At 40.3% G+C, this 21,470-nt stretch overlaps 1 protein-coding gene across 4 annotated transcripts in view; it reads right to left on the bottom strand.

The window, feature by feature from the left end:
• Positions 1 to 21,470, bottom strand: part of foxp1b (forkhead box P1b) — a 170,573-nt gene that overhangs the window by 69,067 nt on the left and 80,036 nt on the right. For all 4 annotated transcript variants that reach the window (XM_083938877.1, XM_083938875.1, XM_083938876.1 and 1 more), the window contains exon 5: positions 17,598 to 17,767. In XM_083938877.1, the coding sequence (XP_083795003.1) occupies positions 17,598 to 17,756 (159 nt within the window). In that variant the 5' untranslated portion in view covers positions 17,757 to 17,767. The remainder of the gene's footprint in view (positions 1 to 17,597; positions 17,768 to 21,470) is intronic.

Consider the following 21,470-nt stretch of genomic DNA (forward strand, 5'->3'; position numbering starts at 1 on the left):
CACACACACACACACACACACACACACACACACACACACACTAATACACACCTCATGGAGTTTATGAGAACGGTTGATACAGTGATTAAAGGGGAGGGTAGAGGGACACAGTGCTTGAGGGCCTTGGAGAGGACGTGTCTCACCTAGTCATAAAAACACACCTCTGTCTTTAAGCCAGCACCAGAATCACTCTCAGTGGGTTCACTTGGAGGTGAATCACTGAAGAATTTACATGCAAAGTAGCACATGTCATCACCCAGACAGTGTGCTTGCACACGTAGCGTTTCATTGTAACTTGGCATACGCAGACACTGACCGCCATGTATTTGCAGTGGTTTGTGAGGTTGACAGCTTGACCCAGGGCAGCCACTCTCTGAACTCTCTGATTTCTGAAATACACACAGCTGCTGCAGGTTTTTTTGTAACTTGATAATTTGTGTATCTACAAGCCTAAATTAGCCCACCAAACAGCCAACAGTATGTTAATGTAATACATGTATATATTTTTAAACAGTACATAAAGATAAATAACACTGTGGGCATAACGACTCTGCTGGGAGGTGAAGTCTTTGCTCTTCTTCCAGGATATGACATCATTCCACAGAGCAACTATGTATACTGCCAACTATAATTGCCCTGCTGGTAAATGAAAGAGACACAGATGTTCTCCAACCCTGTTTCTAGTATTTTATTCTTTATTCACATAACCAATTAATTACATCTTTTAAAAAAAGACAGTTAACAAAAACACATCAAAATGTGTGATAAAAATCATTTGCCTCAACAAAATCAATTAGGACTGAGGGTCAGTGGGTCATTCATTTACTGGTTCAGCATAATTACCTGTTTTTCTTCCCCTCATTTACTTCTTTATTCATCTGGGACACTGATGTCCCAGCAAACCAAAAGAACACACTTTTTGTGATTATTCAAATTAAACATGGATTCCTGAGAGAAAACGTTGGCAGACGACAATGCGACAGAGCTAATAATATGCTCCAAATAACAAACTCCCCTGAAGCAAAAGGAGGGAATTCTATTAGATGTCAGCCTACATACTGTAAATTTATATTTGACTCGCCCAATCAGGTGATAAATAAATAAATAATCATCATCAAATTAGACATCACAATTTTATCTTGTGGAATATGAATTAGGATGAAAATATGATGAGCCGCTCATGCCTATACCTCAATCTGATACAGCAAGAAGACAGGTTGTAGCAGTACTGTTGCCCTGTGGCTACATATGACTGCTGGTGCTTCTTTGTCTATCAAAGAGTACGCATCCACTCCTGTCTGCTGGCTCATACTGAGCAGAAGGAGAGCAATAGGATCAGGCTGACTACAGATGTTAAAGTAAAAACATTTATAAACTTTATTGCTTCTATATAAAGTAAAAGGTGTTGGTCTTTAAGAAGACAGAAGCATTTATCATGTTCAACACATAAAAGCAGAGTTGGTCAGTCCGCCTGCAGAATATCTCATTAACACTTTGTAAACATCCACCCATAAAGATAATTATTTTGATTGCAAGACTCTTGTGAGGCTTTTCTTCCCCTCCTAAACATCTGGTTAAAATATGGGCAAGTGCTTGCTTCCTGGCTCCTGCTCTGGTGGTTAAAATAGACTGAACACATACACATATTAATATAGTGGTGGGTATCTTTCATTTTTCCCCCCTCTAGTTTACAATTTTTATTTTTCCACTCGGGGGCGAGTCAGCAAAAAGGCAGGAGTTGTGGCTCCCCACATCGCACCTGCCAGGAAGTGATCCTTTTCTCTCCAGCCAGAGAGGCTGCTGGGATATGCCAGGACATGCAGCTGTGGCGTGAGCATTTAGCTTGATGCTCCTACAGGCAGGGCATGTAGAGGTAAAGAGGCACACCCGGCACTTTTTTACATTCATGTCTTATGAAGCAAGCAAAGACTTGGCATCACTAATCAAAGTCTCATTTTGTAATACATCAGATTTCCATTTTTTTTTAATTACAAAGAGGTGGTATATAAAAACAGACATTATGCCAAATATGTGTTTTGGAAAATTAAAGCATGTAAACATGTTCTAGTAGAAACAACATACAAGTATGGACCTGAAAAAGAGCAAAATATGGGACCTTCACCTCAAAAATAAACCATTTCAGAAACATTTGCTCACATTCAAAACCAACTGATCTTGGTTTGTTGCATGTGTTCTTGGATGTGTAGTGAGCTAGACAGACAAGGAGAGGCCTCAAGAGTAGAACAGAGCACAGGCGACTGTGATAATTGACCAAGATGCTGCTACCACTGAGTCCCCGTCCCCTCACCTCCAAATCCCAGCGGCCCCGTTTTCAATTTAACACAGGACTTGACCAGATTTCACTCATTGTAGGTCTAAGGCACATCTTTGACACTTTTACATTAGAAGCACAGCTTTCTTCTGATTAAAAAACGTCCCTCTTCCTCTCTCTTTCTCCTGCTGTATGGCGAGAGGTAATGTGAGAGGGGTGTCCATTTCCTGCCCCCCCCCCTCCCCCCAAATCAACCACAAATAACTCACAGCCTCCTGCGCCTATCTTGATTTCACTCCAGCAGATAAGGACACCATTTATTGTTTTCATTGAGCTTGAGTGCTGACAGAGAGCACGAAATTACTCTCAGATCGAGATAAATACACCACAAATCGCTAATTCAATCCGCCATCGACGCCAGTGATGTTTTGAAGAGAGGAGGATATCAAAAAATTGCACTGTGAAACCAGAGTCTAGTGGTGCGATACCGACTAGAGACCTCATCAAATTGAGAACAAAAGCTAACTGTAACTTGAGTCAGAATTCCCTCTGGAAAGGCCGAGAGCTGGCACAATATGGCCAATATGTATTAAATATGGAATGTGCTTTTATTTGCATCCTTCATAGCTGTGATAGAAAATTGATTTAAAGAGAATTAAATAAATATGTACCACAATTTGGTATGGAGGATTATGAGTACTCAATTTGGACGTCAGTATTCATTCAACATATTGAGTCCTCGCTTCTTTTTATGCTTTTTAACACTCACAATCTTAATACTATGTGTAACTGTGACTAATGCCAGCCACAATACTAATGGGTACGGTAATGTTATAATTTAACAACAACATTCATTACATTCATGAAGGTTTTTTCAGTTTTACTGTTTTGACCGTAAATTAGATGTATGGTAGTCATCTCATCTAGTGGTAAGTTAGAAGTACGGATGCACGATATATCGGCAGTCATATTGGTATCAGCCGATGTTAGTCATTTTTTTATACATTGGCTTTGACCTGATGAGGAAAACTGGTCTGATGTTAGCACTGAAATGTTTGCTAAGCAAGGCAGACACTATCAGAAGCTGTGAACGACCCATTTGGAAGCGCTTTCTCCGAGCCACTGTACTACTGAGCAACGATCCTGGACCCAAGGTACGAAGACCGCTATTATGACACAGTCACCAACTAAGAGGCAATACATGTACTGCAGAAGTATGTGGACAAGATAGTGCACAGCAACAGTGCCACACAGACACCTGACACAGAAGAACCGTGAGAAAAAAAGATGTGTACAAAAAGTGATGGGGATGGACAATCGCTGCTGGACATGTATGATGAAATACTGGAGCAAAACTTGGTACAGATATAGTCAAAGCTATCAGAGTGAACCCACCATCCCCAGGAATGAGAGTCCACTGCTGTACAGGAAAAGCAACATGTCCCGTTTCCCCGTCCTAGCCAAGCAGCATGCAAGTTGCACATGTTATCGATGAAAAGAGAAGTAGGATCCTATGCGACCCTGCCCCAAATGAAGCAGGCCTAAACTAAAGCATTTGCTTTTGGGAACATTCAAATGTAAGTGTGAGCACAGACTACAGTATAAGTGTTGCACCTTAACAGACACTATCTGTTTGCAATGACTGTTGCCAAATTTAATTATAAAATCCCCCAAAAAAACATCAGGATATTTATTTTTATTCCCCCTTAGTTATGGATTTATGATCCAAACTTTTCCGTAGATGTGAGTTAAACTGCACTTTCATTAAGTTATACAATGCAAGTTGTAAAATAGTGGGAAATGAACAGTCAGTTGTGTTTTCCATTATGGACCTGTACCTTCTTGAGAGGAAACGGTGCTGTAGAACCATGGTTTTAAGGGCTTTTCAAATGTTTTTAAAACACACTTTTTCAAACTCACAGTGCGTGCACATGTTTTTTCAGTATGTACAGAATATAGTTATCATAGAAACTATTTTTATACAGATCATATTGACATGGGTAAATATCAGTTATCGGCCAACAACAATGTTAATATTGGTTATCGGTCAAAATTTTCATATCAGTGCATCCCTAGTTAGAAGTTAACGTTAGATTAGTTAACATTTCTTATGGCTAAAAAGAGATGTGAGTAAATGTTAATAAACGTAGGGTCGTTGAGCAAGTTACACTTTAGCTAGCATAACTTGTAAAAGTAAAATAAATGTGAATAAAGGTAACATGAATAAAACTTGGCAATGGTGGTTGTTTACAGTTAAGACTAAAAATAATTTCTGATCCTATTCTTACATTCAATTTTGTTTTGTGAGTACTACTAATATATTAATTCAGTACTCTTATATGGAAATTACTTTAAAATGCCCATTCCTACAATTTGGGCTCTTCACAAATCACAAGATGTATCAATGTGTGTGAGAGCAGCGCTGCGCCTGGTAGTGATGGTGGGGCAGTGAGGGGCTGAGGAATGGAGAGTATGTACTGATGTGGTTATCTTGTCCTATGACAGGCAGGACCACTCAATCAGCCAGCGATGGCTGGACTCAGGTAAGCATTACACGCACATCCCCGTACTTCTGGGGAGGAGGCGTCAGCCAAGCCAAATCTGATCAACAAATGCAGTTCCTCTGTGCCATAGCTATCTGAGATGAAGATATGTGGAAGTGAGCAAAGTGATGGAGACAGCACAGGGAGAAGCAAAGAAAGATTGAGTGAGAGTGTGTGAGAGAGAGAGAGAGAGAGAGAGAGAGAGAGAGAGAGAGAGAGAGAGAGAGAGAGAGAGAGAGAGAGAGGGAGAGAGAGAGAGGGAGGGGGGGGTGAGACGGGGCAAGACCTTCTCTACGACTCGGCTTCTTAAAGGCAAAGTGTCTCCCTACTGGAAAAAGCAAGGAGACAACACACTGGTATATTTTAATAAGAACCATGTGCCTCGCAACACTCCCTTTGCCAGATCAAAGAGCCAAGCATTTATATGCTGGAGACAGTCTCATATTAATAATCAAAAACCTGAATTAAAAAATAAAAACTTGTCTGTCCAGTAGAGTTACATACCAATTAAAAACACAATCCTGGCAGAGACCAACTGACATTTCTAATGATTCCTTTTAAAAATTACTGACGTGTATATGTAAAATGTTAAGAGCAATTTGCATTTAGCAATGAGAAAAAATAAATATAGTGTTGAGTGTGCAGATAAGAGGTTGGTAATTAGGAGTAGGCATTGCGGTGGTGGAAAACATTTGAAGAATAAACCTGGACTAGTTTGCTTCTTTCCCTGTTGCCCTAAAGATATTTTACATTATTCAATCCAAAATACCATCTTTCTGATTCTAACTTTTCTTTTGCATGTTAATGTTTAATAACAGCCCTTGGCTATCTATGGGCACAATTATTAGATATCCGCAGAGAGAAATTGAAAAATTAATCATACTCTCAATTTTGTACTTCTCTGATCCATTGGAAATGGCTCTAAGAGATGCGGCTTCTCCCCTGTCACAGGCTCCTCTAAACTTATTTATATGTTGGCAATTGTCCTGATGCATCACAACAACACTGATAAGCCTGTTGCAAGTGGTGATGATTACAGAGCCTGACAAAAGAATAGTGAGTGTGTGTTCAATTATCCAAAGTTTTATACCACGTAGCATGGTGGGGATCGGTCTGACATGACGCTGTGTCAATAGGTGCAGACAGTAGGGAGATGTCTCTCTATTGGCCCTGAGAACATGCTTTCAGATGACCCATTCACACGCTAACACACTCCCTGAATTGCATTTAGTGCTATAATTGACATAATCACTGACAACAGTTGCAACACAAAATTGCTAAGACCAGGTGCAGATTTCTACCCATACAACTCAGTTATCCATGTGTGGGCCCTGTAGGTTTTCAATAATCCTGGTTTAGACCCTCACCATTAACTATATGCAATCAATGCTAATACAATGTACTGAGTATATTATATGCTAATGCTCAGAGAAAATGGCATTAAGTTATAGTTGACAAAGAGATATATTCAACACTATTTAGTTTCAAAGTGGCAATTTTAGCTTTTGAAAGGCACATTTACAAAAAGACTGATGATTTCAGTACTGCTTAAATGATGTGTGAATTTGATGTACCATACTCTAAATACAGGTGTTTTACTGGGTTAACCAGAGTAAAAGAAATTGCAACTTTGTGGTAATTAATGTATAAAAAAAATACTTCAACTGACCGCATCAATACTCTGATGAGACAAAAGTAACCTTCATATATGAGAGTACTTATCCTTGCAAAAAGCAAAAAAAAAAGAAGAAGCCATTTTCAGCAATGGTACAGTAAGTGAGCAGCTGATGAATGATAAATGATTTGATTCGCAATATTAATGTCATATGTAAGCTTATGTGGCCAAAAATGACTTAGTCTTGTAGTAAGTGACTGACATAATTTAGTACCATTAGATTACAGTTAACAAAATCTGAGTTAATCTGGAGTGTTTTAAAGCACTGCCAGGTCATCTGAAGCACTGTGTACAGTGTACATGATGTACAGTGTAAGTTAATATCCTGCACCAAAGACAAGGCAGTCTCTTCTTTGACCCAAAACAGTAGCAGTAACATCAAACATCAAACAGTTGATAGTGTCTCGGACTAAAACCCAGTTCACCCTAACTGGTTGATAAATTGTTACCGGTATCACACTTTTATTAGCATTTTCTATATTAAACGTAACATTGGCATCTGAGAGACATTACTTGATGTTGTGTGTCTGAGAACAAGAGCGGTGATGGATCTTGTGTGCTCTCCATCTGCCTCCCAGTACACTCCTGTAGGACTTACTCAATTTCCCCTACTATGCTTCAAACCCGACCCCCCCAGCCCACCACATCCCACACACGCAAAGACATGCACACAGAGCGTTCGGACGGAATGCCCTGCTCCCTAAACATCTCTTTCTTTAACATATGCCCAGAAGCAGCACTGCTGCCTTTTGTCCACTCACTGTCTCCTAAGGCATGTCATCCGGCTCTAATCAAGCAAAAAATGGTCATAAATATTTCTTTCTGGTAGATTTCACATTCACATTTCACGCAGGGACATGATATTTTCCCCCTACCTCCAGGGAGTACCTAATGCAAAAAACAGTTAGTTATATTCAAGGCTCATGTTCCTTCAGTCAAATGCAGAACATATTCCCTGTTTGCAGGGGGAAGAGGGGGGTAGACGAGGAGAAAAGAGGAGGGGGAAGACATAAAGGGCTGTCTTATTTTCTGTGCCATTTACTGGCTAGTACTTTCACAGCCATCCCATTACATCATGTCAAAGATTGTAAACAAGCAAATAACAACAGTGCATCAGAGACCACAGTGAGGGAGCAGCACAAATTGTCCTGCTCTGGAGGTCTCTCTGCCGCCAACTGAGGAGGAAAAAAACATTTGTTTTTACTGTCCATTTAAATAATATATATCCTTTTTGTACAGAGAAAAAGGTTGCATGAGGATTTATATGAACCATTGTCTCTGGCCTGGCTAAGTATTTATGGCACATGTCATTCACAGGATGCGGAGGTGCCATCACTATTATTTATGACGAGACATCCCATCACAGCATATCATTCTCTAAATGGTATACAGCTATTCACCAGTGAATACCGACCTGTGCCATTTTTCTCTCAAATAGAGGCCATGTCACTGCAGAACACGCAGGGGGGTGTTGTTATTAATCACTGATACATACTTTGATGGGTGAATACATGTCAAATAATCAAATTTACTCTAAGAGACCTATACATGGTGTGGCTGTCCATGCATATTTACTTCAATGAAGGCTCATTTGATCATTGGCATCAGTCATTTATCACATTCCCCACTGCCAGCCAAAAACAGAGCTGTCGGTTTTTTTTCTATATCACAGAAAAAGGGATATACACTGTACATTAGTGTGCATAGTTTCCTATGGGTGAAACTTTCTAATGTTGTTGTTGAAGTGCCTTGGTTATTTAAAAAAAAAAAACAAGCTAGTACAGCAGTGGTATAGCCACAACAGAATTCTATCAAATCCTGAACAATAAACAATAACAATATTTCAATAATTTGTTCTCTAGTTTTGATCTCCAGTTGTCTCAGAATGCTGAATGCAGAATGTCTGTGTGCTCAAAAACGACAGCAGGTAGGAAACAGGCATTTTGCTACCATCACCTAGCTCTCCTTAAAAGCCAAGCACTTCCCCCCTATGTCACCCAGCCTGGCCACGGCTTGCAGGCTGCTGCCAAGAATGAACTCTCATGTCTATTACCCACAATGTGTCAAGAGATTATGAATAAGATATAAAAGCTGGGCTCACTACAGGATTTTCACATTAGCCTGGGTGTGTAGGCGATGCCCTCTATGCATACATGTATACAAGCAAGTGCACATGCTTTTGTGTATCAGGCACATTAACACACATTTACCTAAACACACACACACACACACACACACACACACACACACACACACACACACACACACACACACACACACACACACACACACACACACACACACACACACACACACACACACACACACACACACACACACACACACACACACACACACACACACACACACACACACACACACACACACACACACACACACACACACACACACACACACACACACACACACACACACACAGACTCTCCATGAAATCTCTCAGTCAACTTTACCTTTGTAGATATTCGCATGTGCACCAAAAAGATGCCTTAATCTGCAACAAGGGTTAGGGCTTATTGAAACAAATAAGTGTTTTAAGAGGAGAAAGTCCTGGTTTCAATTTCAATAGCTCATTTAACTCTTATCTGTCCAAATCCTTGGGGTCCATTCTATGTTAATTGGATCTACATTGCACTAGCATTGGGGGTGTTAACAAGCACAGCCTATGAATATTAATTACCCTGAAGTTTTCTGCGCAGGAAAGACTTCACTGATACATATTAATTCTATGAAGTTTTTAAAGTAGTGCTCTCATTAAAAATGAATAGGCCATGCGCTTGAATGTTTTCCCAAGAGGAATTGTGCATCCTTAAGTCTATCCCTAATAAATTGGGTCAGATCGGGTATCCTTAAAGAATAGCTTCTCCTTAAAATGCCATTATTATTCGACTAAATGTAAACATTCCAATCGTGTGAAGAAAGGCTTTTGTTGGAACAGTGTTTTGACAATGGCTATTAAAGCTAGTCATGTCTGAGCGTGTACTTTCCCAACCACAGTCTCCTGAGGCCCTGTTAAAACGGTTACTTATTTACAACGCTAAACACACAAGTTGTTCAGCTAAACAGTTCAAAATTACTCTGTGTGCCTGTGTGTTTGTGTGTGTGTGTGTATGTGTGAGGATTTGTGTGTGAGTCTTGATGTGGCGCATTCAGAGGCAGTTGTTGGCACTACTTTAAATAAAACATTGAGGATGCATTAGTCCTCTGGCTAGGCGAGGCCTCTCTCTAAGCCATTTAATACTGAACTGACACAGACGTGTTTCCCTGTCTGCCTCCAGCCAGCTGCTTCAGACACCTGCTCAAAGTTTAGAGTTGCCCACTTCAGCACAACACGCAGGCCGTGGCCATCAAAGACCATCCGGGCGCCACACAATGAGAGCCACTTCACTCCTCCTAATGATACCAGCATACACATCATTTACATGGGAAGCATTTGTACGTGCACACGTCCTTGAGAGGTTTCCTCATTCACAAATTCTCCACATGGACACACAACAAGCCTTCAGAGAAGGCACAATGAGTTTTCCTCTAAAGAAACAAAATCAATATTAAGGAATCAGTTTACAGTAGGAATCAAATTATGCATTTACATGCTCTGCAACTGAATGGATATTCTAAAACCTCAGTTTACACGTCAGAAATCAGATTTGACCTCTTCCACCAACCATGTTTCTGAACCAGCATTAAGAAATGTAACTTTTCTTTTTAAGCTAATATGTTACATAAGGATTCTGCATGGTGATGTGATGCTGGTGCATTTAGAGGTTTGTTTGTTTAGCTGGAGTATTTGCAGGGAGTGGACTACAGTACAGACTGTGTGTTTGAACTGCCTGTTGTTTAGCTGTCCTTGTTCTCCATCTATGTCATTCAAATATGCACACTAAAACATGAGTTACACTTAGCCAAATGGTTAGAAATGCATCTCTTGCTTTCTAAATCTGAAAAGTCATCATTCTGTCTCCATTTTGGCCTTCTGTCTACATTGAGCTCAGTTTAAAACAAAAACAAAGCTTTGCAAAACACTCTTTAGAGTGGATTAATATACATTTCCAGTTTATCCCAATATTTAATGTGGTTCAAACATTCAAAATTGGGATTTTATTGACATCTCAGCTCAGCAACAAAGGAATTACCATTAGCCTTGGTTAATAGGTAGCATTTATGGGGTATGATTAAATATTTGTTCAGTCGTCTGACAACAGGAACAGGAAACTTTGGCACTGAAATAAACACAACTGTGTGTTTGACTGCATGGAAGCACAATGTAAGTGTTGATGGAGAACAGGAGGGTAACCAAATTAACTCTATAGAACAACCAGGCTGTGTCTGACCCCCTGATTACCATAATTTTGTTGAGAGAGAGTTTCCTTATGTTCTGGTATTTCAGTGTGGAGATACAAACTATAAACTATAACAATACTAACACATTGTTGTCTTCTTCAGATGTATTTGACATTCAGTCCTTAGACAGATATAGGAAACAAGTTTAATTGTTTATTTAGTAAAGAATTCTGGGGTGATATTTATGCGTATGTGTGTGTCTGTGTGTGTGTGTGTGTGTGTGTGTGTGTGTGTGTGTGTGTGTGTGTGTGTGTGTGTGTGTGTGTGTGTGTGTGTGTGTGTGTGTGTGTGTGTGTGTGTGTGTGTGTGTGTGTGTGTGTGTGTGTGTGTGTGTGATTGTGTGTGTATGATTGTGTTGTTTTTGTTATTTATATTTTCCTAATTAATATGGATTGCTTAGTCAAATACCAGTTCCTTTCACTCATATGAGGTAAACCTGCAGAATGTGATTCTTCTAAATAAAACTAAGTCCATCTTTGATGTCATAAACAATGTTAGTATGTGTTTTAATAATAAATGTCAAACTTCAGCTGCTTTACACATCAGTCTGTTTACAGGTGTCAGGAAGCTACTGCGTGTAGTAGTATAAAGCTTTTTGTGTCTCCATAGAGAGCTGTGTGAAGTCTGATAAACTGACTCAAATCATGTCACTTGTACAGTCACCTGCTCCTCATCTCTGCTTCATTAGCTGCTACTAGCATAACACATCTGAATCTCCAACTGAACTGTCAGCAGTGAAGTTGCATTGTGGGCAATGTATAAGGTTTTGACCAGGAAGAAGAATGCATAGAATAAAAATAGAATAAAAAAGTCAGACAATTGTATAAGAATTGGAAATGTACAATGCTAAAGCTGCGCAATACTCTTTCAACAAATATCAGCTACAGCCAATGTCTTATTCAATTGATAAAGGAGAACTTATAGGACCCTGTAATACCAGGTAATGGCTATCATGTTACTATAGAATGTATAATAAGCACATTACACAAATCAATGTGTTTGTGTGTGTGTGTGTGTGTGTGTGTGTGTGTGTGTGTGTGTGTGTGTGTGTATTCTGATGTCGAACAACTCCTGTGATCCCCCTCCTGCTGCCCACATAAGCAGGGTGTGTAAACAGGATGTCGACCCGAGCAACAGTCAACTATTTTAAACTATGGCTTTGGCACAGATGCAATGTGCGCTTCATGTCTTCCCAGTCTGAGTGTGGCGGCTAGAGGTAGACTCAACAAAATGGATGAGTTCACGGGCTGGCAGTCTTGGAAGGCATCCATAACACAAAGGAGAGGTGCTGGGTGGTTTACCTCCCAAAACCTCACTAACAAAACCAGAGTGACAAAAGGATTTGAAAAGTTGTACCTAGACTAAACAGATTTTTTTCCTGATGAAAAAGCTGTGTTTAAAAAAGCAATATGATTCAAGAGAAGCTTAAGCCTGAGTAACAGTTGTGATATTTTCAATGACACAGGCTGTGTTTTTTTCCCTTTAATAATTATTTCCCCCTTTTTTCCGACATAGCAGCGCATCACTGTTCAATTTTCACTTCCATCTGTGTGATTATTAATCAGATCACACATCAATTGCCAGAACCAGCAAAGAAATTCAGCCTGTAATAAAACTGTCATGTGCTGTGGTATAAAGACAGATGTTGCCAGTTGTGTGATAACATAATTAAACTGTTCAGTGAGGGATTCCATAAAATTATTCAAATTGGACGAGCACTATCATTTTACCAATAAAGCAATTTAGGGCAATATGCAGTGTCATAACACTGATGTTATCCTCTCCGCCAGATTTTCCAATAAGTTGGAGCCTGTGCTTGGCCTCCTGTGACAATATGAACAATATACATGAAGATACCTGAGAGCTCCAAGAGATGGAGGAGTATGCGTAGGGAGACCGTGGGGACTCGGATGCTTTCAGTGTGATCTGTTCTGTGGATGCACGCTTGCACAAACTGTATGTGTGCGTGACTTGGCTCAGGAAGGAAGCACACATTTCAAAAAGGATATTAAAGCTGACCACGTTACTGGTCAAAAAAAGCACCCAGAGCAAAGAAGCCTTTATTACACATGTCAAATATTCAGCACTGCACTGCACAGATATATAATTCTGCAGTACAGCAAATACAGAGATACTGGCAGGAATTCAATTCTAAAGTGTGGCGATAAGGCTGCATTCTTGTGTAACACCATATTTCAATCCAGGCATAGTGTTCTCTCCCTTTTGCCCTCAGCTCTGCAGCAGCGTACATGCGATTAGCAGAGATCTAAGGCAGCAAACACACTCTGGCCTTCTCTCTGACCTGACGCTGTTAACTCCCTCAGTCCGACCATTAGCCCATAATGTGGACTGGAAGCCATAAACCAGCAGGGCCTGCACTGGCAGGCTTGGCCTTTGGGCCTGTATTCTGTCTGAGCATGTATGCAATTATATGTGTACTGTATATATGTGTGTGTCCAGGTGTGTACCTGTCTGACAGTGAGGCTTATCATCTAGCACCTCCCCCCCAAAGCTGAGCTCGATGACGGTGGCAAAGACGTGCCTTTCCACCTTCTCAAGCCTCCACATGGGACCGTGTAAACCCTGCATTATGCAAACGGGAAACCTGTGCCCACTCAGCTCTTTCTGTGGCCACTGTTATGCGTGTCAGTCTCTCCTCTTTACACACGCAACGTGACGGACACCTCAACCATGCAGGCAGAGAGGATGGGAATAAAAAATGTAATTGCCTGGCCTTATCTTGCGATATGTAACAAAGCTTTAAAGGCACTTGTTTGATAAAGCAGATTGGATGGATGTGTATACAATAAAAGAAAAGCAATTATTCATCCCTGCTTTATTTTGTCTTTTGAGATATTGTCATGGGGATTTGTACAGTATCACTGAGAGGAAGAGACAGGCTGATATTTTAGAAATCTCTCTAACTTGATTATAAGGGGTTTTCTAAAAGGCAGGATATTAATATTTAATGTTCTACAGTTGTATCATTTGAGCCACTTTTAAGTAAAGGAATCTATTGCATGGTTAAACATGTGAAATGTTGCTGAAATTGACCCTATCTCACAGGGAATGTGTGAATATGTGTAGGGAGCTGAATGTCTTAAAGACAGCAGATCTAATGCTTATATAAATTCTACAACTTCAATATTGTCACTGTGGGATTATTTGACTGTTATAGCCATACAACACAACTTCCTGTTGCAAAAAAAATCATTTAAATGACAAAAGAGGTAATTGCACAAACACCCTTCTTTCAAACTATTGTTTTTGTTGGTTTTGCTCTGCTACAGTATCTTCACTTCCTCATGAGGATAACGTTAAAAACCACAACTTCTGCAACACAAACACAAAAAGAAAATAAACACACAGGGTCTGGGGCAAACACATATGTTATGAAGAAGATGTTCATTCTCTAAGAAAAGGAGATAGTCATATTTTCTACACAAGCAGCTGCAAACAACCAAGCACAACCTGAAAGAGCTGAAAAGATGCACAACAAAGATTTCCAAGCTCACCTGTTACGACACAACCGATATCACTTTGAGTTCCTCAAAAAGTGAAATCTGTGATGTTCCCACAGCATCTTAGAGAGAAAAAAGGCGAGACAAATGGCGCCTTTCTTTTCATCCTTACTTCTGAACAAACACTATTTGACTTACTAATAGAGATGCTTAAATCAAGCTTATGGTCCACTTCCCCCAAATCTGACTAGTCTACAAGATGAATTCCCCTGTCAGAATCAAGATGATCAAACAGATTACAATTATTTCATCTCCCATCTTTATTAATGAGGACTGTCTTTCATAGTTATGTTCCCTAATAAGAATAAATGATATGCCACTGCCAGGTTGTTGTTCCCGCTCACTCAGGGGACTCTCACACATTTGCACTATGAGTCAGAAAAGATTTTAGATTGATTTTTGCATCACCTAAATGAGCAATAGCATATTGGATGTTGTGGAGAACAAAGAATGCATAAAAAAAAGAGGGGAAAAAAAAACCTTCAGCGTGTCAGTTAGAAGCGTATTAGTGCAAGCCGCAAATAAAACTTAAAAGAAAGACTGTGAAATGCCACAAAAGTAAAAAGTTATCAAGTAATTGAGCGAAGATCGTAATACCCTGGGGACAATTAACATGGTTCATGGTGCATGAGTGAAAATTCTGGGTTAGTCTAATGGGAGAATAAAAAGACTGCCCGCCTTCCCAGTAACACTACCCTGGTAAGTAGCCTATCAAAGCCCAGTGTCAGGAGCTGAGAGTGAGACATCTCGTCCTCCGTCCCCATCCATGCACCATTTATCACACACAACAATTAATACGCCTCCCTCTGTCTCAACTCCAACCGCAGGCCACAGAAATTAACTACTGGATTTGTTCAAAAGGCATGACGCAAAAAGCGCTTGCTATTTACCATACTAGAAAGCAGAGGGCAGAAAATGTGGCTGTGATACATTGAATTTGGAAGGATCAAGCTGCTCGTTTTCCCTTCCCTTAAATGCTATGGCAGGTCCTGCAGAGTAATAGTTCTTTCTGGATGACTAGAAAACAGGGACCATGCTTGGATGACTGGCTCTATTCTAGCGGGGAGGCTTTATTTCCATCCCTTTTTGTTGTCAAGTGCACATCCATGAAACTTTTGTCTCCCTCTCTCCCCTGTGTCAATTCATCAAAGTTGTAACCCTGTTGTCTTTGCAGAGCGAATCAGAATGTGCCCCTGGCAAAGAATGAAGGAAAAGTCAACAGGAATTAAGTTTCAGTGCAACTGTTTACTCAACTGTGGCCTGCAGTTATTGAAATTTTATCCATGGTTTTGTGTGACTACTGCAGTAATGAATTCAGTATGGCTGAGATTTTCTCACTGACGACATGCTCATTTTGTGCTGGAAAAAAAGATGGGTGGGAGGTGGAGTCTAGAGCTGGGGGAGTTGGGATAAAGAGAAGATCTAGTAAGGCCTAAAGAACTAAAACACTGTGACATGACACACACTGACACACTCTTTCTACTGACTGATCAGCTTCTTCTCTGGTATCTATTCTAATACTGTCCCACTTAAAGGTCCCATATTGTAAAAAGTGAGATTTTTTTTTTTATTACAAAGCAGGTTGAGTATCAAAACTCTCAATCATCAGAGAAATGCACACAGACCTTATTCAGAGACTGTGCTGCTACAGCGCCTCTACAATCATTACCCGGCTGGAATGACTACAAATACAGAAGACCTGTAAAAGCTGACCAATCAGAGCAGACTGAGCTTTTTCAGGAGTAGTTCTTAGAGACAGGCACTAAAACGAGCATTTCAAACAGATGGTGAATACAGTCATATACAGACAGACAATAATGTTGTTTTTTTTAACATTAAAGCATGTAAACATGTTCTAGTAGAAACCCAAAATAAAAGTTTGAACCTAAAAATGAGCATAATAGGTCCCCTTTAACACCCAGGAAAACAGGATTAGCAGAGGCACCCTGTTCCAAGACACAGAGCATGTACTTCTAAGATGACGGCATCTAAAACATTTGGCCTGTATTGTATGTTTGCCCCTCTACCAATTATTCATTCATCACTCTACTCTACAATTAAGTAACACATGGGTAAAGGAGGGAAATAATTAAAATGTATGACTAATCATAATGTAAAATAATCACTTACGAGGTCACATTACTTCCAAATTAAGTGATATATAAGTAAGGCTGAGCAATAAACTTGAAATTAATTTGTTTTCTTACCATGATAAACTTATGTGCGCAACTACTGATTATCACTACATTGACCTAGGCATCAAGTGACAGGTCAAGGCGCTAAGCTGTTTATGAAAAATGTTTTGGACTCTGTGTAGTCAAAATCCAATATGAATGAATTTGCTGGTCACCACCAGTTCTCACAACAGAACTGTGTCTCACAGTATCACCATATAATATCATCCTGATCACATCATGATGATTCTGCCGAAAGATGATAAATGATAAGAGATAATTATTGCTCAGCTCTACATGTTACAGTGCCTTGTCTCGCTTGCTACATGCTGCAGCATTGTTGCCCCCCTGTACAAATGCTGATGGATGTGCTGTGACAACAGACAGCGGCGCAGAGCCTGTGCATCATCACCAAACAGCTCTTGACAACAACCCTAGTCATCCTGTCGGATAGACCGAGATAGCAGAAGACACACTGATCTTTTCAATGGTGTTTCCTTAAACACACTGTCGTGTGCCACGCGTAACGCTGACACCAACAGAAAGAGCTTGTCTGTTTGCCTCTAGTCTGAGATGGTGAAAATGTTTTGGGCTTCATCGACGATAGAGGCAGCGTGCATCTCCACATCTTATTGGTTAACACGGCAGAGTGTGGCATTAGTTGTGAGTGTGAGATGTGTTTACAATGAGCCAGAGGAAAATGCTGTCATCTTATTGGATGTCATGGTTTCTTAACTGTCTACAAAATCCTGTGGCACCTACACACTTAAAATATGTCCGAACATGTGATAAATATTTCAGCAAAATGCAGATGCTGCATGCTACGATAAACACGTTCACAACCAAACACAATCACACAGAGAGAGCACTTCCCCTTCTTTAAATATTCAAAAAGGGCCTCAATATACATAAATAATAATAATAATGTGTTTATGTACGAGATGTACTTTGAGGTGGAATTAAATATTAAGTGGCACTTTAAGTAGAGGAAGAAGCCTGCTGTTGACATGGCTTAATAAAGTGAAGACAGGTGTGAAAGCGGGATTGGTCTACCTGATGCTGCTGGAGATGCAGGAGGTCAGCTGCAGTCACCTCCACTGATGGCGCAGCGCTCTTTGGTCGTCCCTCCCTGGACCCGCCCTCCACGCACGCTCCTCCATTCTGATTTGCTGGTCCATTGCTCGTCGCCTCCGTCCCAGATTCTTGCATCATGACTTAAAACCCTGAGAGAAGACACAGAAAGACAGACAGAGAGAAACAGCTGTTAAAACACACAGCAATGAGGTCGCATTTCAACTCTGAGCCAAACTATAAACATCTGTCACATCCTTCCCACACAATTTCACTTTTATTGCAGGTTTCATTGTTGGTTTGTGCTTCCCTGTGCCTTGTTTGTTTGCTTGTAGCATATGCAATGAGGCAAACACGGAATAATGAACTGCTCCTTTGTTTTGTCTTTTCCGGTACAGATCCTTTGCAGATGACAGGTCCATACTGGGCTGGAGAAGAGGGAATGGGACTCTGGTTTTGTTTGTCTTCTCTATTATGGGGTATATGCAGGGGTGCGGTGGAGGGGTTGGGGTCCAGCACACATTGGAGAGGAACCCAACCTGAGTTGAGTGAGAGCAGAGGAGCCCAAGAAAACACTGAGCCTCCAAAACAAAACACGTTCTATGGAAATGGATATATTTACTTGCATGGCTCCCAGAAGAACCACGGCAGAATAGCTTTTTAATGGGAAACAGGGAGACTGTGAGGCCTGCCAAAGGATCTCCATGAGAAACATCCAATCTGAGGCAGAGCGAAAACAGTCAAATCCTTCAGGGGTGCCTCAATTAACACCAAAACACTAAATATAAATAAATCCTTTTGAGTTGTTGGAAAATATGTTGTCTTTCATAACTTAATTGAATTATATATATATATATATATATATATATATATATATATATATATATATATATATATATATATATATATATTTATATAATTCAATATATATATATAAATATTAAACACAGATTACTGCTATATATATATATATATATATATATATATATATATATATATATATATATATATATATATATAGCAGTAATCCATGTTAAATGTGAATACACAGCTATTTGCTAACATTTGACAACCCCTGTTCTGCTTTTGGATACACAAAAGCCAGACAGACATGATGGCCCCCACCCCCATTGCCCCCTCTGTCTCTCTGGGGATAAGTGCCAGTGACGCTGGTGCATTTCTGTGCCCGTATTCCTCAAATCAGTGGAATGATTTACAGCTATTGTGCGTTGGTCGCAGACCTCAGTGGTGCAACGCGTCTAGCCTCCCAATTCCAGGACGGTTAATGAAGCTGACCAAGTCAGGCAGAAGCGAATTAACTTGGCTGATTAATTATTTATATGAAGCAGAATAAATGCCTTTAAAACACTGGGCCTCATCATGAAAGAAGGTGAAAATGGAACTAAATGCAGATTTATGGCGTTGCATTTAAGGCGTGTAATGGGAGGGCCAATGCAAGTTAATACGTGCTCAACTACAAGGCACAGTGTCTCCAGAGGTCCAGATCTAAACAAGATGCAGACACACACCCAGACACCATGGGGACACACACTCAGGCTGACAGATAGGAAATTGAGGTTGACAGCTTGTCACATAAGAATATTTACAGAGTATAGGTGAGATAATAATCTAGACATGAGATTATTAAAAGAATAAACAGCAGTATAAGCAGCACTGCTTTTTCAAATTATGGTTCTTGGATAGTCTCCCAGCTCAGTATCATCAGTAGCAGTTGTGAGCTACGGTGAGCTAGAACAGTACCAGAACAAAACCTAAAGTTCTCTCCTGTAGAAGCCCTCCTTGCAAGAAGCATATCCAAGTGAGTCATCTGACACCATGGCCTGTGCCGGTTCAGTTGTATGTCACAACGCCCCCACACTCAGGGGCCTGTCTCAGCAGGTTGGGCCCGGCCTATAGGCCCAGTTCTCTGGGTCTGGGACTAGAGCCGGCCCCCCGCTCCCTCCAGACAGATGTTGACCCGGCTCACCTCTCCAGTCTGGCAAGGCCTCCCTCCATAATGGGATTTTCTAAACAAGGAGTGAGCAAGAGGAATACTGTGGGATGGGATGCAGCCAGCCACAACTCCATCTACAGGCTCTTGCTCGCACCAACTCCCCGTCTGAGACGCCAATTAGAAACACACATTCTCGGACAAAATTAAATGCCATTTGAAATAAACCATGGGCTAACGTTATTCACCCCCATTTATTTTTCAAATAAAAGACATTTTTCCACACGCATAAAAAAAAGGGTCTGCTTTCTTTTTTTTTCAAAGCAACATAAAAGGGGGAAAGTAATGGCTATTATACATGCACTGTCATTCCATGCAAAAAATTTCATAATTATAACGGAAAGGCCTAAATTTCCAAATGCATGGCATCTCCAAAAGTAATCAAGAGAATGAGCCGCAGGGCTATTTTAATGTATGCAAAACTAGTGACCCACAATAAAGGAGAGAAAGGCTACAATGAATGCAAAGTAATGCGTGCATACTTGGAACCGGCACTGATGAGGAGATGGCTAAAATTAACACCCAATTAATTTTCGAATTGACAAACAAATGAAACCCATAAATCTACTTTCTCATTAATTTTACCACAGAATAATTCAAAGCTGCAATATCATGAGTGAAAAAATTGGAGGAACAAAGAAAATGGAAAATGGGCATTATCCATCATAAATATCAAGAAGATAGGAAAGAGCCTTATTAGAGAGTTGTGCTGATAACAGTGTTAATCTGTAAAGCACTGAGGCAGGGGCACCATCATCAGCTGGGGCTCGGGCAACTTGGCCAGCCACGTGACTTGGCCCTGCGTATGTTTATCTATCTATTTATTTTCACTTTGCTCAGGGGTTAGCCTTTACTGTGATGACTCAAAAGGCTTCAAATTTTTCCATCTGTTCCATTTATACAACATACAAATTCAGGCGTAATTATGGGTCAAGAGTCCTGCTAAAAGGGGTGTAGTTACTGGGGATAAAAGCATATGCATTCATGCTCCAAACACATAAAACAATACACAAAAGCAGACATGAGAAGAAGAAAAAAAAATTTGCTATAAATTTAGCTTTTTTCTGAGCTGTATTTTTAAGAAGAATTGAATCATGGAGATTCCAGGAGATGAAAACAAGGTAACAACAGTTTGTACTAAAAGAATTGGTTGTGCCTGTGATTATTAGATGCCTGTCTGTTCTTTGGGGTAGTTGCTTGCCAAACAAAACAAGTGTTTGGAACAAACACTGGATAATAAAAAAAGGTCAGAGTTTCTGTTTGTTTACAGTCTGTTTTGTTTTTCCGGCCTCAAATATGGGGAGTACAGTACAAACAAAAGTCACGTGTCTCCCACCTGACCAGACAGGTTGAAGGTTAAGAACAGCCGGCGGCCAGAGCTCATCAACCCTGCCTCTCCCCCCCGCACTGGAAATCTAATGCCTGTCCCCCTGTCATGCCTGCCTGGGATTCAACAGCTCAAACAAGTCAGCAGTCGATTCAAGGTAGGGTCGGCTCGTGCAGCTGTGCTTGACCCTTCTCCGTGTTCTGTTTTTCTTTAATGTTCATGACTAGGGTTGCAAAATGCCGGGAATATTAAGGTGTGGCATTTATGGGAATTAAAGGGAATAAAAATAAAATGGAAATAGGGGAATTGCTCAGGTTGTATGTCATATGCAGATGGAAACTAATCTTCTACCATATCATATAATCCATTATTTAATACATACAGTGGAAATGTGTCATGTTGTGAGCTAGCTATCTAGCAAGTAAAGTAATTGGGAAAGGTACTTTTGAAAATGTTAGCCGATAGTGTGGGCTGTGTGCAAGCTTAGGGTTTAAAGTGAACAACTCATTTTACGAAA

Source organism: Echiichthys vipera (genome assembly GCF_963691815.1).
Source record: "Echiichthys vipera genome assembly, chromosome: X".
NCBI classification, from domain to species: Eukaryota; Metazoa; Chordata; class Actinopteri; order Perciformes; family Trachinidae; genus Echiichthys; species Echiichthys vipera.